Source organism: Tetrahymena thermophila (genome assembly GCF_000189635.1).
Source record: "Tetrahymena thermophila SB210 genomic scaffold scf_8254667, whole genome shotgun sequence".
Classification (NCBI taxonomy): Eukaryota; Ciliophora; class Oligohymenophorea; order Hymenostomatida; family Tetrahymenidae; genus Tetrahymena; species Tetrahymena thermophila.
Genome location: NW_002476434.1, coordinates 251,470 through 269,177, shown reverse-complemented (window position 1 = coordinate 269,177; position 17,708 = coordinate 251,470). Strand labels below are relative to the sequence as shown.

The 17,708-nt window shown below is 22.4% G+C and overlaps 6 protein-coding genes across 6 annotated transcripts; 1 reads left to right on the top strand and 5 right to left on the bottom strand. All coding sequences in view use genetic code 6, as the record gives it.

The window, feature by feature from the left end:
- Positions 1-259: 259 nt before the first annotated feature.
- Positions 260-4,416, bottom strand: TTHERM_00653660 (endo-1,4-beta-xylanase xylA, putative; the record flags this gene model as incomplete). The annotated part of the gene is made up of 3 exons (XM_001013918.2): positions 3,032-4,416; positions 632-2,757; positions 260-558 (listed from the first exon to the last, which is right to left on the bottom strand). The coding sequence occupies exons 1-3, from the start codon at positions 4,351-4,353 to the stop codon at positions 260-262; spliced, it is 3,747 nt and encodes a 1,248-aa protein (XP_001013918.2). The 5' UTR covers positions 4,354-4,416.
- Positions 4,417-6,363: 1,947 nt separating this feature from the next.
- On the bottom strand, positions 6,364-6,855 carry TTHERM_000653659 (hypothetical protein; the record flags this gene model as incomplete). The annotated part of the gene is made up of 3 exons (XM_012797199.1): positions 6,364-6,416; positions 6,484-6,594; positions 6,816-6,855. 3 exons carry the CDS (start codon positions 6,853-6,855, stop codon positions 6,364-6,366), a joined length of 204 nt encoding a protein of 67 aa, XP_012652653.1.
- An 822-nt stretch (positions 6,856-7,677) lies between these two features.
- TTHERM_00653670 (hypothetical protein) lies at positions 7,678-8,088 on the top strand (the record flags this gene model as incomplete). The annotated part of the gene is made up of 1 exon (XM_001013919.3): positions 7,678-8,088. The coding sequence occupies one exon, from the start codon at positions 7,678-7,680 to the stop codon at positions 8,086-8,088; it is 411 nt and encodes a 136-aa protein (XP_001013919.3).
- Positions 8,089-8,868: 780 nt separating this feature from the next.
- Positions 8,869-9,321, bottom strand: TTHERM_000653669 (transmembrane protein, putative; the record flags this gene model as incomplete). The annotated part of the gene is made up of 1 exon (XM_012797198.1): positions 8,869-9,321. The coding sequence occupies one exon, from the start codon at positions 9,319-9,321 to the stop codon at positions 8,869-8,871; it is 453 nt and encodes a 150-aa protein (XP_012652652.1).
- Positions 9,322-10,747: 1,426 nt separating this feature from the next.
- On the bottom strand, positions 10,748-12,841 carry TTHERM_000653668 (4-hydroxybenzoate polyprenyltransferase; the record flags this gene model as incomplete). The annotated part of the gene is made up of 5 exons (XM_012797197.1): positions 10,748-11,187; positions 11,805-11,891; positions 11,965-12,172; positions 12,346-12,443; positions 12,505-12,841. The coding sequence occupies 5 exons, from the start codon at positions 12,839-12,841 to the stop codon at positions 10,748-10,750; spliced, it is 1,170 nt and encodes a 389-aa protein (XP_012652651.1).
- Positions 12,842-13,545: 704 nt separating this feature from the next.
- Positions 13,546-16,732, bottom strand: TTHERM_00653680 (4-hydroxybenzoate polyprenyl transferase family protein; the record flags this gene model as incomplete). The annotated part of the gene is made up of 6 exons (XM_001013920.2): positions 13,546-13,620; positions 13,682-14,420; positions 14,490-15,071; positions 15,131-15,872; positions 16,092-16,522; positions 16,611-16,732. The coding sequence occupies 6 exons, from the start codon at positions 16,730-16,732 to the stop codon at positions 13,546-13,548; spliced, it is 2,691 nt and encodes an 896-aa protein (XP_001013920.2).
- Between the last annotated feature and the right edge of the window lie 976 nt (positions 16,733-17,708).

Sequence of the window (17,708 nt, the reverse complement as noted above, 5' to 3'; positions counted from 1 at the left end):
TATAAATAAATATTTTTAATAATTTTAACATAGAAAACCAGCTAATTAGAAATAGAGATATTAAAAATTTGTACCCTACTTTTTAAATAAATTAAGCTTAATTTATTTAGTACATAATTTTCAAAAGATATTTAATAAAAATGAGTTATTTAAATTATTTGATAAGTATTTTATTTTAATTAATTTCAAATAATCAGATTCTTAATTTTATTAATAGTTAACTTTTTTTCAAAATATTTATATAATAACAAAAATAAACTCAACTATTTTCTTAGTTATCAATTAGATTGTATAATTTAGCTGCCTACTCTCCTAAAAAAGGAGTAGCAGAAATATCATAGAGGATTTCTTTAATGCTCTAATGATCTTCTAAATTTAAATCTTCCAAAAGGTCTTATTCGTATATTTTTTAAAATAACTAAAAGCTAATACTATCCATAAACTAACTTTGAGTTATTTTGTTGATTCTTCTTATAAGCTTTTTCCCTACATTTTGGTTTAGTTTAGAAAAACAAGGTCCAGTTATACTCATCATTCTAAGCAAATAGATATCATCCTCTATAATTTATTTTTAAAAAATTAATTAATTTTTTATAAAATATCTTTCGAATTGTAATTAAAAAATTGCTACCTATGTCTAATAACATTTAGTATGCTCGGTTAAGCTGTCCCCTTGATTAGAAATCTAAAGATTTTTCCCATATTTATGTAATAGATTATTAATTTTAGTATCCTTAATTTCCTTTGGTTGGTTATCTGATTTTCTTTTAGCTGTTAAAAATTCCTTAATTCTAATTATAGAAAACTTAGTTTTATATAGATTCTATCGACTAGTGCTAATCACTGTTCCTTTAAATAATGCTTGACTCCATCATATAATTATTATTTTAGATATTAGCATTCTGATATTCGTTTTCATTGTCACTTTAAGCTCGTAGATGTCTTTTCGGTGGATTTATTATTAAATTTTAATAGTTTAATTTTTATTCTAAGCCTTCTTAACCTGATTGAACTAACAAAGATGTAGGTGACTGAGCACTAGAAAAAGGTGCATCTGGAAGAGTATCTCTCTACGAATCTTACTAATTCATATTAGAATCTTATTAACTCTTACTATGTCTAATTGGAGGAAGAGGAGCAAAACTGGAAATGCTATAATCAGATTATTTAGAAAGTAAATTTCTACTTTACTAATATTATTAATAATGACTCTATTTATTTTATAAATGATTATGATTAAAATTTTAATTAGATGAATGAGATTCATTCGATATGAGTGAAGGTCTATTTATTTGATTAGCTTATTATCTATTCATACTAAATGAAATTTCAGCTAATCTTAATGAATCTCTTTCAACTGCAAATTAAGGACTGTTTTCTGTAGTAATATGAGAATTCTAATGAATTTGTCTATTGCTTTGCTTTTATTCAGCAAACATTTAATGATTTTGAGTATAATTTTACAAACTATCGTTGTTATTACTTTGCTCATTTTAAATACCATTTTTGAACAATAAGTATTAATCTTTATAGGATTTATTTGATATTTATTAATTTTAATTGTTTTTTTGATTATTTCCTGTTATTGAAATTGGAAAATCACCATATTTATTATAATCAGTTTTCCTTTTTGTTTCTTCAAACTCTCTAGTATTGAAATCTCTATTATTAGTTAACTTTTAAGCAGTTTCAGGAGTGTTCTAACTTACAGGTTTCCTGTCAAAATTTTACTATTAATTTTAAAATTGACTGAACTTATTTTGAAGCTAAGCAAACTAGTGCTTTTAAATAGATTCATCAATAATATTATCTATATCTTAGTTATTAAGATAAGGTGAAGGATTTTAATTTGCTATTTATAATTGTTCTTTTAAAGACATTTGCTCTATTTCCCTTTGAGAAATCTAAGCCGATGAGAATTTTTTTTCAGACACTTTTTCAAATTATTTATTAGCATTTTTCCTATCTTGAATTCGAGAGTTTTGATAGCTATTAGAGGGAGAAGATAGTTAATTTATTGAACCAGGGCGTATTAAATTAGCATTTTATTTTAAAAAGTTTTGTAATTCTTCCCTTATCACTTATCTAAAAAGATCTTCATTATTAAAAATCAAATTATTTTATTTTGTTGAGGATTATCCATCTAATTTAGATTTAATCATGTTTTCAACTTACTCAGCAACTATTTTTCTAACCTAATCTTAAGTGGCTGCTTCCATATCTTTACTTTCTACTGTTAGCATACTTGCGGTTGATTATCTCTTAGCGTCTTTGATACTTGTACCACTGCCAATTATATTAACCTATTCAGCCATATATTTTTAAACAGTATTCTTTGACAAAATACTTAGCTCTTCAGGAATATCTTAATCTTCATTCATAGACTCTCTTAAATTAGTAAATCTCTTCATCTACTACTTTTACTAAGGCTATTGCTACTATTAAAAGTCATTTTAAAAGTCTTCTTAATTTGATTTAAAATTGCTTAAACGATTAACCAAGTTAGAAGGTTAACTGCTATTAGTAATACTTATTAAAGTTTAGTCAGACAAATGTTTCCCACTTGGTGCTACATCTTAATAAAAATTAGACTAATACATCTCACTAACTTGAAGTGACTATGAATTAATTTTTTATTATTAGTCGTCAACAAAACCTACTTATTTAATGCCACTGTTGCTCATTATCCTATTTCCTTAGGCCTTCAAGTTTGTTTTTCCATTATCCAATTATATTTATTGAGGAGAATTATTTGATCTAATAATTATTAAAATAAAAATTGTTTAAATTTTGTATTTATTATAGATTTATTTTTCAAACTTTATAAAAAGTATTCAATAAATACATACTTTATTGTCTCTGAAATTATATTTGTTGTAAGAAAAGTAAATTTACTTTTTTTAAAATTTGTAGTTTTCTTTAATAAAATCATCAAAATCTAAAAAAAAATTTAAAGCTTTTGACATGCATTATGGTATATGAATATATTTAATTTAATATTAAAAATTTTTTTAAATATTAATTTTATTACCTAGGTTCTTAATGAAAGAATTAGCTAGAATTAACAATTGGTTAAACTGTGAATTTGAAATTTTCAGAGCTTATATTTAACCCAGAATTTTTGGAAGCATTACCTTTATTTATTAAGGGGCTACTATCTCCGAATTAGTTTTCTTAATTAGGATATAAGATATTTTCATTGTATTTTTCAATTATTTCTTAGTTTTCGTTTTATTTAGGAAAGACCATGTTTCTTTTTTAATTTTTTAAAAATCCTTCAAGCTATTAATAGTCAAAAGGTTTTTTTTAGGTATGGTTTTCTTGCTATTCATTTACATTTAATTAAATAAATGTCTAAGGTGGAATAATACTACCTTTTGAACTCTAATAAATGTTACTTTCTTCTTATACAGTTTATAAATTTTATTAGGTAGTAGGTATGTTTTACTAATTGTATTGAACCAAATTTTCTTAAAACTCTCCCTCATTTTATGAATCTTCTACAACATTTTCAGCTTAAAAAGTAACAAGTTTTTAATCAATTCCCTTTTGTTATAAATCTTTTTATTAATTTGTAACTGGTTTAATTTCTTTATCAGTTTATTAAGGAAAATATTTTATTTATTCTCCAGCTTGAAGCTATTTAGCAACTTCTTATAAATTTATTTAATTTGCTGCCTAATCTTATAATAACTATTATGGATTTTAAGGAATAGTATTTTATACTTAGTTTATATGTGTTTCCTGCATATGTTCATCTAATTTATCATTTTTTTTATCAAATTAATTATTCTCTATGATCATTATTTATTTATGCTTTTCATCATCTTATTTCTTTTGGACTTAATCAGCATTTTATTTATTGGCAAGATTATTTTTAAAGCCTAAATTATTGTTTCCCTTTTCTAAAGAATCTTCTAAATTATCTTATAAAATTTAATTATTTCTAGCTGCAGATTATACTTTTGGATTAGTTTCTGTCATTTATGTGTCAATATTGAATGGAATATCTTTTGTTTCAAATGTATTTTATGAGAAATTAAGATCATCATCTATATCATTAGGTTCTTCAAGGAGCTTGCTATCTCCAGAAGGGTCCTGCTTTTTTCTCTATGAACTTAATTAAGCTAATTAATTTATTAATTCACTACTTTCGACTGAATCGTGGGCTTCAATTCTAGATTTATATGGTTCATGAGTCTTTTTTTCTAAATTATTTGGCATATTTTATTTCTAAGATTAAATATTTGTATCTAATTGATTTTATGATATGCCTTGGTTTTAATGTGAGTTATCTGTGTATGGTGCGTTTTAGACAACCTAATTTTATTCACTAACATGATTATTGCTCATTTTTATAATATATTTGTGCTAAATAAAAATTTAGATTCTTTTTGTAGTAGGCAATTATAACCACTACTTACCTTTAAATTTAAATATTTAATATCTATAAAAAAAAAACTGTAAATTATATGATATTTAATTGATAGTTTATATTCAAATTCTAAATTAAAAAGATAGATAGATAGAAATATCAATAACATAATTACTTTTAATTATTAAAAAATAATATTCCAAAATAAAAATTTGCTTTTTTTTGAAATAATTTTTTTAGGAAAATCTTTCGTTTGTTTTACATTTTTAATTAAAAAAAAAATAAATTAATACTTATGAAATATCCAATTATAAGTATAAGGAATTATCATTAATTTATATCTATAACCTAACAATATGCATTTATAAGATAAAAATTAAATATTTTAGTGTTAAAGTTAATTAAAAGTAAAAATAATTTTATTTTTTATAAATAAAATTTTTAAATTGCTAACAAATAATAATTATTATTAAAATTAATTATACATTTTTCTAATAATCTAAAAAAATATCTATTTTTATTGTTACTATTTCTCTCTAAAATTAGCAGGAAATAGGTAAGAAACATTAAAAGTGTTCTTTTTTTTAATGTAATTTAAAAAAGAGATAATAATTGATCAAAGTAATATTTCTGATTAGCTAGAATTTTAATAAAATAGTGTTTGATATGCAAAATATGTCTTAAATTATAATGACTATTTTAGAAAGCCTGTTAATCATTCAATCAATTAATCAAGCAAAAAATTATTTTTATTAAATATATTAGATAACCTTTAAATTTAGGCTTTAAGAATAAATTAATGGTATCACAAAATGTGTTTCACTAATAATTTTTAATATTTACTGAAATTTAATATTTATTTTGATTGTAAAGGAACGAACTTAATAATTTTACTTTACTTGACTGTAAAATAAAAAAAATATGATAGTTGACTAAAGTAATTTTTCTATTGATTTAGAATTTTAATGAAATAGTGAATGATTATTATTTTATAGTGTTTGTTTAACTTAACCAATGAAAAACAAATTCTTTTATTTATTATACAGAATTTAAAGGACTTTAAATTTAGACATTAAGAAATAATGAATGGTATTCCAAAAATTTGTTTCTCAATAATTTTTAATATTTATAATAATTAAATTTTTTAAGACGCCAAATTAAAAAACAATTAATCAATGATGATTTAATTAAGTTATTTTAGTTTTAACAATTTTGCAAAATTTTTCTGTTAATGCTTATTGAAAATAGAAAAATATGTTGGAATTGACAAATTTTTAATAGAGGATCAACTCTTATTACTACATAAATTGATAAACCACCAAATTCCAGCAACAAAAAAAATACAAAAAACATAAATAAAATAGCAAATATTTTTTATAAAACTTTGATTAATGTATTATTATAACTAATTTATTCTATTTATTTTTCTATTCTTGAAAGTATTAAAATTTTATCTATTGGATTCATTATTTCAAATAAATCCGTTAATTTATCTTATCAAAATTGATACAAAATAACTGTTTATGGGTAGAGACTTTAATTACATTCTAAAAAAACTAAAGTAATTTATCATTTATAAATATAATTATAAAAGCTTTTACTGTAAATGTAATTTTATGCCATTAAACGTTATTTGGATTTCTCGTAAATATATTAAAGCTTTCTTGTGAATTCAATTTATAAATACCTATTTGTTTTAATTCAAAAGCATTATATTTTAACAATATCAAGATTTTACTTAAGTAAAAAATAATATTTTTTTCATTCCATTTTTTAATACCAAAAATTTTTCATTTTTCTCTTTAAATCCGGTTTTATTTGTTCAAAAAGGAGTAATTCAACAAACTTTTTAACAGGTTTGTAGGAATTTTATAGACATAAAATAAAATTAAAATTATAATTAAGGAGAAAAAAAACATATATAAATAAATTCATTTATTTCCTCATATTTCTCTTTATGTGTATTACAATTTTAAAAAATATAATTATCATACATTTGTTATTTAAATAAGATCGAATGTCAAAGTTTTAAAGGTGGTCGCTAAGTAAAACTTATGAATTCTTACTAATAAAAATAATTATAATGTCAATATTTTAAAGAACCTTACTTTGGGGACCACCACCAAAACTATAAAAGTAAGCTTATGCTAACATAAAGGTTTTACAGTTGTCGAGTTTATTTGAATTAACGAATTCGTAAAACGTAAACACTTCGCATACTTTTATCTGAAAATAATACAGGCTAAAACTTAATAAAAAAATCAGTCAGCCAAAGTATGTGTTTTTTCTGTTCGAGATAAATATTTAGTTTAATACGCTATTATAAGAAATATTTAGGAAAATAAATACGCTGCTTACTATATTTAAATATATGGTAAAAAAGTATTCCAATTACATCTTTTTAAAATTCTCTCTTAACAAAAAAAATCTTTTTCATTACCTTCATTAATAGAAAATGGGACTATTCTAGCATTTATCATTTATTTTAATACTGAATTTTAAATATGTTATAGATTCATTTGAATTTTAATGTAACACACTTGAAATTATTACTAAAAATTATATTGTCAGCCTATTCACTAAAATCAATCTAAATGATCAAACTATTAAAATAAACGCTTGATTAATTTTAATCCGAATTACTGTTTGCTTTCAAGTGTTACCTATCAGTCAGTCAGTCATGTATAAATGCCCTAATTAAAATAAAAAAATTTGCAAGACGAATATTGGTCATCAGTTTTTCTCAACATTAGCATAGCAAATAAATTAAATTATAAGTTAATCACATATAATCATTCAAGTTAACTTTGAAAAAAAATAAGAGCACTTAAAATTTCAAAATAAATGCTTAGTGATTGATAGAGTAAAAAGAATATCTTATCATTTTTTGTTTTTGTCAGAAAATAAAATTTTCATTTTATTTTGATGAATGAAAATCAATTAATTTTAACAAAATTTGATAGGAATCAGACCATAAATAAAACTCAATTTGCACATAAACAAATTAAGAAAAAGCTAATTAATTTGATCGATTTAAGAAAGATACGCTCATTGAATGATAAATAGATAGATACCTAACCCTATTATGAAAAGTACTGCTTCTAAATTAATTAGCTTGCTTGCTTACCCATAAATAATTAAATAAATAAATTGTACTTTATTTAATATTAAGATTTTGCATTAAGAATCTGAATAAATCCACAATAAACATCTTAAGAAAAAACTAAAAACAATTTCATTCAAAAAACAAATAATAAATTCAATAAATCTAAAAAATACAGATATTTATCAAATAGTAAGAAATGTTTTTAAATCCTGTTAAAGACTCTGAATTTGATGATGAAGTCAAGGGTTTTGTTCCCTCTGAAGGTGAAGTTCGTTTTGTTGCCAACAAGAACAAGGAATGTGGCTATTACTTACAAGGTATCGAATAGTGCAGACGTAAGATGGTTCAACTCGCTGGTGACTCCTCTTCTCAATTCCACTCTTTGGGTTTCCTTCCTTGCAAAAGATTAGTTGATGCTCACTACAGATGTATGACTGATGATAAATTTGGTAGCACCATCGAAGAAGTTCCTGAAATTGGTCTTGATAGCGCTTAGAAGTTCTTCGACTGCACTTTCTAATAACTTAAGCCTATGCAATCCTGCAGAAGATTCTTTGACCAAGTTGTCAGAGATGTTTATCGTGCTAATGGAAGCTAACTTATTTGAGTTTTTGATTGAAAATATTAACTATCTATCAATCTTACTTAAACATATAAAAACTATTTCAAGAATATTCGCAACAGTGCTCCCCTATTTGATATCCTAACTACTTTAAAACTATATAATGCTCAATTTATACCTAGATTTGCTTATTTTTATCTGCTAGTAACATTCCTCTGATTGATATTCCAAAAAAATTATACATCTTCGAAAATTAGAAAAAAAATAGATGAGTGCAGAGACTAGAGAGTGAGTGAGTGATCACAAAATTACTGCTTGCTTGCATACATATATAAAAACTAAATAACAGACTGACTGATAGAAGAAAACGCAGCTAACTTATGAAATAAGAATTGAAGATATCTTCACAGACTATTTATAATGCCTATCTATCTATTGATTTGATTGATTTTCAAGCTTTACTTTAGTCAATCAATATTTTTCCTATGTATAAATCAATCAATCTATCTTTCTTCTGAATAAATTAGGATATAAGAAAGATAAAAAGAAAAAGGAATCTAAAGATCAGAATTGAATGAGATGAGAGATGAAGAAAAGAATTAGGAATTACATAATAAAATGAATGTAAATATTTATTAATACAAAAAGTAAATAAATAGCTTTACGTACGTACTTAGTATTTGTAGTTTGAAAGTAGATTGGACTAAGAAAACCTAAATAAAATAAAAAATTATCTATCTATCTATTAACTATCTTAATCTACTTACTATCCAACTCCTCAAAAAAATAACTCAATCAAATAAATAAATAAGCAAAAAAAAGCAATCAAGCAAAAACAACACATAAGAACTCTCTCCACTTAATATAAATTAAAAAAAACATATAAATTAAACTTTTAACTCTCTAGTTTTAAGCTTTAGAGGAAGCACTTTTAGAATCGATTTTTTTGGATGTTTTTGATTGCTACAGATAATAAGGCGCGTTAAAAAAACAAGTCTTAATTCTTTAAAGCAAAATAAAGCAATCAATAAATCGTTTCATTGCGAATAAAACCACTTCATACACATTTAAAAATACGATTCTTAAATGTGAGTTTATACAGTTATAAAACTCACTTAGGAAATCGTAGTAAAAGTTAAAAAAAACAACTTTATATTACTAAATTATATAAAAAACAAAAAAGAAATAGTATTTCATTATAGTTAAATTATTTAATTCTTATTATTTTTATATTTTACTTACTTTTTAATTAAAATATTGCCGAAAAACCATTTTCATTCATTCATCTAATTGACTTTCATTCTACTTACTTATGTTTATATCAATACAACTTTTTAATTGACTTTTTGGAGAGAGAACTTCTTATATTGTGTATGTGTTAGAAAACAAATATATTGTTTTCTCAGTTTTTCTTTTGCTTATGTTTATTAAATTGCTTGTTTGTTTATTTATTTACCTTGATTGTTCTCTTTAATTTCTTTATGAGGGTTATTTAGATTTTCTTAAGAATTATTCCTTTTTAACAAATAAAATATAATTTGCCACTATACCTTTATAATTCAAAAACATTAAATAAAGCAAACACAAATTATTTGAAGCTTAATCATTCCATAAACATAAACATGATTATGATTGATTGAACTTTTTTTTACTTTTATTTGATTTTAATTTAATTTTCCTCTAAATTATTTGAAAAAGCTGTATGCAATTTGCTTTGATAATTCTGAAGCAATAAAATTTACAAAGCGTAAAATTTTTGAAAAGCTATATCCATCGCTTGCTATTGCTATGTCAAATAGCTTATTAAAAATTAGATAAAATAAGTTGCAATTCAAGCAGCAGCGTTGTGACAATAAGTTCTTTCTTACATAAAATATAAATTATGAAGAAAACCCTAATGCAAATTTATAGTTAAAAATTTCAAACAGAGAGAAAGTGTGAATGTTAATATTATTGATAATAGGTATTTTGTTTGATAAACGAAAGATATTTTCTTTTTAAATAAATCTTCTAAATTTATACTAATATACTTACACAACCATTTGAGCTTCAAGCTATAAATCAATAAATATGTTATGCTTAAATTAAAGGCCACTTGTTTAAAAGAGCTATTTCAATTATCATTTTAAATAAAAAACCCCTAAATACCACTAATTTTCTTGTTTAAATATTATTTATTTTTACATCCGAATATTTAAGACAAAAAATAAATTTGGATGTATATTTTTCAACCTCTTAATTGTATAATGAAATAATTTAAATTATATGAGTGAATTCCTGATATAAACTGGGATTAAATTTTGCCTCATTAAATAACTATATCTATATACTTTAAGTCTATTTTTAGGATGCAAAAATGAAAAAATTGTAATACTTTTTCTCGCAAATAAAAAAGAGTTGTTAATTCCCACAAGTGTGTTTTGTGAAATTAAATCTGATTCTAATAACATGCAATTAAATGTTATTTTAATTTGTAAATTTTGTCTGTAAAAAAAAGACTCCACTGAAGCCAAATTCTAAAAAATTGTTTCTAAAATTAAGTTCAATGACTAATTTTTTTTTCATCCTAAATAAAGCAATGAAACTCTAACTAAATGAATTGTTTACTATTACTACAAAAGGCTTGAAGAAATAATAACTACACATAATATTATAATTTATATATTTATATCTTATAATTATAACTATTCTTTTAATTTATTAATCATGGTTTTTGAGTTTCAATTTTATTCTTATTTTATTGTGTTTATCTCTCATCTTCAATCAAATCTTCTTCATCATCTTCTTCAATAGCTTTAGGGAAAATTTTTCCAATTAAAATTGATAAAAACATCAGCAAACCAAAGTTTTTGTTGTATACAAAAAAGTTCCAACATGTTTTTGGATCATCCATGTTAAAGTCTTATATGAGTCTAAATAAATATAAGTGTGAAGCTAAGCAGCATGGGAAAAAAGGTAATCCGAGTCCTCCTTATATTCCAGCATATAAGAATAAAGAAAGTTAAGTTCCCCACAACCCATACATAACATTTTTTGTATTTTCTCCCCAAGCAAGAGCAGTACTTTTAACTCCAACTTTTATGTCATCCAATTTATCTTAATGAGCATATATTGTATCATAAATTAAAGTCCAAAGTACACCTCCTATATAAATATTTAAAAAATCATTTTTATTGATGAATGTTTGTTTTTGCTTTAAAAAATTGGCAATAAAAAAAAATATTTTTAAATAAAATCGATTAAAACAAAGCTTTTTTTTTTAATAAAATTAAAGAATTAATTTAGATAATTTAATCCTTGTAAATATAAAATTAATATTTATTTTAACTTATTTATTTTTTTATGATATTTAGTAAATTAAATAGTCTCAAAACATTTTAATATGAAAATAATCTAAAATATTTTCTTGTATTTATCCTAAAATATATTATTGAAAAATAAATGTTATTACATTAGAATTAAATAAATTTTTTTCAATTTTTGTTAATATCAGCTTTAATCATTATTTATTTTATTAAAATAATAATGTTTGCCTTAAATTCTTTAAATTATGATTTAATTTTAGTAAAAATGTTTAATTTAAGAACATTTAAATGAAAAATATTCTACTTAAAATAAATACTTTCTTGATGTAAATTATTTTAAGTTCAAATAATATTTTTAAAACTAAATTCACAATATTACTTTTTTTATTTAATTAGAATAAATTTATTATTTTAAGTTAGAAAAAATTATTATATTTATATCGAAATTTATTTTACCAATATAAGCTGGAATAGCAACGTTATAGTTTATCATATCTGCAGCTGCTGCATATCCTACCATAACACCCCAGTTAAAACAACTACCTTTTGTAATATTATTTTTTTATTTTTAAAAATTCTTTTATCAATTTAAATTTTATATAATCTTGCTAAATACCTAAAACAACCTAAGGATAGTAAGTAAATCTCTTAAACAAAGGATATAGAGCTGCTATAGGCACTATACCAAAACTTAAGGCTATAGAAAACCAATTCAATTATGTTAAGGTAAGCAAACCTCCACATAAGTGAAAGAATAAGAAGATAGAAGCTTATTTCATAGTTAGATCTCCAGATGCAAGTGGTCTTACTTTAGTTCTTTCAACCTTAAATTGTTATAAATATATTGAAAATTTATTTATCTTAATATAATTAATTCTACATATCAAATATAAGATATTTTTTATAGATTTGTTTGCTTGCTTTCAAATTATTGTATGTAATAAACTCAAAATAATTTAATCAGATTGTATTTTATGTATGAATAATTTTTAATTACCTTGTTATCAAAATCTCGATCCCACATGTCGTTTACAATGCAGCCTGCTGCTCTCATTACAGCTGATCCAAAATAAAAAGTACCAAACAAATGAGCAACTATATTAAATATATTTATATTAAATTTATATTTTTTTTAAGGTAGAAATTTATATTATACGTGCTAAAGGACTCAATATTGGCTATCCTAAAGCGGCTCCCCAAACGCATGGCCAAAAAAGAAGCTTGTATCCAATAGGTTTTTCATATCTTCCTAATCTAACATATGGAAGGTATTTTTCAGGTAAGTTTTTCTCTAGCCAGTGGAGCTAAGGAGTGGTTTGAGTAGTCTAAATTTCTTACTAAATTTAATCTTGATTTTAAGATTAATTTGATGAAAAGTATTTCTTAATGTTGTAAGTATGTAAGGCGTTCTTATTAATGCTATATTAATAAGGTAAATTAGCAGTTTTTTTTAATAAAAAGGATTATTGCTTTATTAAATTTGATAGGATCATTTAAATACTCTGCTCTTATTCAAAAAAATATTTGCTTGTTGATATTATTTAAAGAATATATTTATGAATTAAATTAATTAAAATATGAATGAATAATCAAATAAACAAATAAATTTGTAAATCATAAAGAAATTTCCATTAAGATATTTATAAACGCATTAACAAATACTATATTCATTAATGTAAAAATTAAATGAAATTAATAAAATAAAATTATTTTATTTAATCATAACTTTTTATATAAAATAGATTATTTCTCAAATAAAATATTTAAACTTATTATTAATTTATAAAAAATTGTATTTTTTTAAACTTAATGATAGGAATTTATTCCTATTTTTGATCATTGATTTATTGTTGGTAAACTTTAAAAATTGATTAATTTACTTTAAAGAACTGCTATCAGTATTTAGAAGTTAAATAAAATAAATTTACAATGTTGATTTAAAATTACATATTGAATTATATTATATATAAACATTTTTATTAATATTTTAAATTTAAAAATTTTAATGATAAAATTATTAATTTTTTTAATTGCCTACTTTTAGAATAAATAATTACTGTATTCCTCTAACAATTTTTTATTTCAAAATTTATAGTTAAGCATAAAAAATGAATCTCCTCTTTGCTTCTGTAAATTGAACCTTGAACAACTCATATTCCAAGATTCAAAGTTAGAGATTTTACAGTAAATATACCAATCAATTTTTAGTTAATTTAGAAAGCAAACTAGTTGCTGTTTCTTTGAAACCAAGTTCTTTAAATTTATTTGATACCTTTTTAAATAAAAATGTTAAATTTAATATTAATAAAAATTAACTAAGAAATGATTGCTACCTCTCCAACTAGATTCTTTGCTGTTTATTAAAGTTAAGCATTTATAACAGATTGTGTTTATTATGGTTATTGTATTTATGGGTCTTTTTAAGAAATCTTTTGTTTATTTGTATCACTATTTGTCTACAAATTATTTTAAGATCCTAAATTTGAATTAGAAACTCCCGTTTTCTATGCTGGGATTTATTATGGTTTTTATCCACGATTATCAGATTAAATAAAGACTAATTATTCTTAAAATAATAAGAAATTTTATTATTTTTAATTTATAGGTATTAATTTTTCTTTGAATTCCTTTCTGATTTTAGATATTTAAGCAATTGTTTCTTTTTCTTATTCTTTTTCAAAGTATTCTCTTGGCTATAAAGAAAATTTACTTCCTAAAATGTAGGTGATATTAATGAATTTCATATTATCATATTAGCTCAATCTGCTTGGATTTGTCAAATTTTTTATTATGCTTCCGTTTTCCTCGTTTTCTAAGGCTTAGAAAATACTAAGCACGATTTGTTTACAAATTTCTAGTTATTTTACATCTCCATTTTCTATAAAATTGTGCAAGAACTCATCTAATTCATACAAATATATCATGAAATATTCTTGGTATGACAGCATATAATGCTCTTCAGATAGTTTTTTAATAATCTCATCAGAAATAAATTAAATTCTATCTTAAATGTAAATCTGAATTTCATTGAATTTCTCAACATCCCATTCAATGTAAGCTCCTTCTCTTATTCTAGTTAAATTAAGATAATATTCAATTTTATTTTATTTTTGAAATCAAATCTAAGTCTAATTAATTTACTTTGAAGATAAAAGTTGCTCTACGAGGTAGTTGTGGAAGAATAGAAATATTATAAAGACTTTCATTAAGTCAAAAGAAGGGTTGCTTTCTTACTCTTCCCACATTTATACTAAACTATTTTCGTAATTTTCTACTAAAAGATTAACATTTTCATATAAATAGTTCCTCATAATTTCGAGATTGTAAGCAGAATCGTGTTTCTCTTCGAATCCAAATATTATTTATAATTTATTAGAAAACCTTTAAATTTTCAACTTAGCTTGTTCATATTCATTTTGGAGATGTTCCTAATACTTGATATCTCCATATTTGGTGTATTCTATGTTTTAGCCAGTTTTTTCTAAAATTTATTTTTTGAAATTGACTATCATATCCTCTATTTATATACCAAGAATACTTTTCTTAATTTCTTCACAATAAAAATCCTCCCAAACAGTGTAAAGAATAGTCTTTAAGTCTTTGTGTTATTACTATTATTACTTGGTATTTTAGTTGCTTTGATATATTTAGTCTAGTACATTTTTAATGTGTTCAATCATTTTGATATTCTTTTCTTCAAACATCATGCGCTAGAAGAATGTGCTATTTGATATTTTATATAAATTCAAATATGTTATTTAAAAATAAGCTAATGAAATTACTGATTAAAAAATTTGTTGTCCTCTTCATCAGCATGAATAAGCATTGCCCTAATTATTGTACTCAGCTGATTGAATTAAAGGTTGTAAATATTTTAAATAATACTCAAGACATCACTTTAATATTTTAAATTGTAAGAATCATCGGAAGGCAATATTGATTATTGATAGTCTTTAATATCTTAAACGCTTTTGAAAGTTGTAAAGTAAGTCAAGTAACTACATTCACAGACTCCTGCATTTAGTTCTTCAAAAAGTGTGATGAAGCCAGAATAAAATGGTTAATCGTTAAAATATTTAACTAAAGCATAAAAATCACTAAAATAATTCATAAATTTAGCAATGTTTGCACTTTTCTCTAAATTTTTAAGTTTTATTTCTTGAATTATATTAAAGCTTTCTTTCAAGCATAGCTATATCAGCTATTCTTAGTTGGTTTTTATATTTTGGTTATTATTTTATGAAAAAATGTATTATGGCTGATAACTAAATTCATTCAAGGAAGGTATTGAGGATAGGAATATATTTACATCTTTTTATGATCTTAATGCTTATAAGAGCAAACACATCGCAATTACCTGATCAATATATATCCAGATCCTCGTTTCTTGTTTCATTTATTCAAGTTCTTCATTTTAATCTATTTATGATACTTCCTCGTTCTACTATAAAATATATCTAATTCCCTATTCGAATATTTCAGAGCATATTTCATTAATTAACATTTCTTTATCTCCAAAATACCCTGTTATTTAATATAATAATAACCTTAAATATTTATTTTATTTTATTTTTAAAATATTTATTTAAAGAATTGAAAATCTTTTATTCGTTATTTAATTACGTGTTTAATTTCTCAATTAATTAGTGCAATTTTTAATATATTATTATACTAATTAGTAAAAATATAAGTTTACTTAAAGTAAAATTATTCATTTATTAAATTTATGAAAGAGTTAATTACTTAAGTAGATATCTTTTGAATTAGGTAGTTGCTAGCTAAGACTCTATTTTATTTCTTTGAGTAAACTCTTAAGAGATAAGGATTATCTCGCTGCTATTGAAAATAATTTATATTTCTAATAAATCTTGCTAGTTTTGCTTATTAATATATCAATAGAGTCGCTAATATTTTTTAAATTCTATTATGGAAGGTCTTTATCTTGTTTTATAACAGTATCAGAATGAGAGACTGAGCCATCTTTAGCCAAAGTAGCTGCACTCATATTTAAATCAAATATCTTTTACAATGATTTAGCTGGTTTTTCAGAAAGTTTAGATATATTCTTGGAGTATTCATTAATATTTATCAAAAGATCACTACAATTCAATAACTCCACATAATTATGACTAAAGATGCTCTTAAGAGTGTTGTTCTTTTTAACTATCTCTTTCCTTTATTAAAGTATTAGCATTAAGAATAAAATTTTAAAACTTATTTGAATTCAATGTCTAATTAATGTAATAAAGTTGGATTGATTACTAAATATCTTTGAGTATGTTTGCTATCTTTAAGTGATTTGTTTACTCAAAAAGCTATTAAGATATAACTATAGGTTCACCATGAAATAACTAATCTAATTCTTCCTATTCTGGCTAACTCATTTAATCGACCTTTATAAATTATAAGATTGTTTTAACCTATAAAAAATTTAATAAAAATTTGCAATTAAGATATAATTAATAATATCTTTTGTTTGATTTTTGATGTTTTTATTCCTTATAAATACCAATTAAAATTTTTAAAGGTATCAAAAAGAAGAAAATTGCACATCGTTTTTAAATAATAATTGTATAATGATAAATCTACTTTAATTTAATTAGAAACAAAATACTATTTTGACTTTAAATTTAATTTTATCTAGCATTTTATTCAAAGCAAATAAAAAATATGATACTTCTTTGAAAATCTAGACTCATTCATTCAATTAATTAATTTTTTTTTAATTTTACTTTAATTTGATGGATTTGTAAAAATAATATTAATTTATAGAAAACTTCTAATTGTCTCTAAAAACACTTAAAAATATTTAAAATGAAAAAAAATTGCAATTTTATTCTAAAATAAAATATTAAAATGTATTTCAAATAATTTTAAAATATTTAAAATTTGAAAAAAAGCTATTAAATAAAAATTTAAAAAAAACTAAAAAAGGATAATTTTTTAGTTGAAAATTTTGAAATTATTTATTTATTTATGAATAAATTATTACATTATAAAAAATAAGTAGTTTAAACTAGCAGAAAATCAAATTTTTATTTGAAAGTTAAGAGAAAGATTAATATTTATAAACAAAATAATTAGTGGTGGCATTGGTTTATTAAATAATATATTAATAAATAGGATTCTTAACATATATCAAAACAAATAACTTACTTAAAGATATAGTTATTTAGTTAGTTTTAAAAGTATAGGACAAAAGCAATAGAAGCGATCGCTTTTTCGCATTTATTTTCTCTTACAAGTTCATAAACATAGTTGTAGCTTAGAGATTTCTACAATAGATTTAAAGATTAACTTTTCATTTAAGCAAAAAAACTCCACAATTCAAATTATCTCTCAAAAATTGAAAATTGAGCC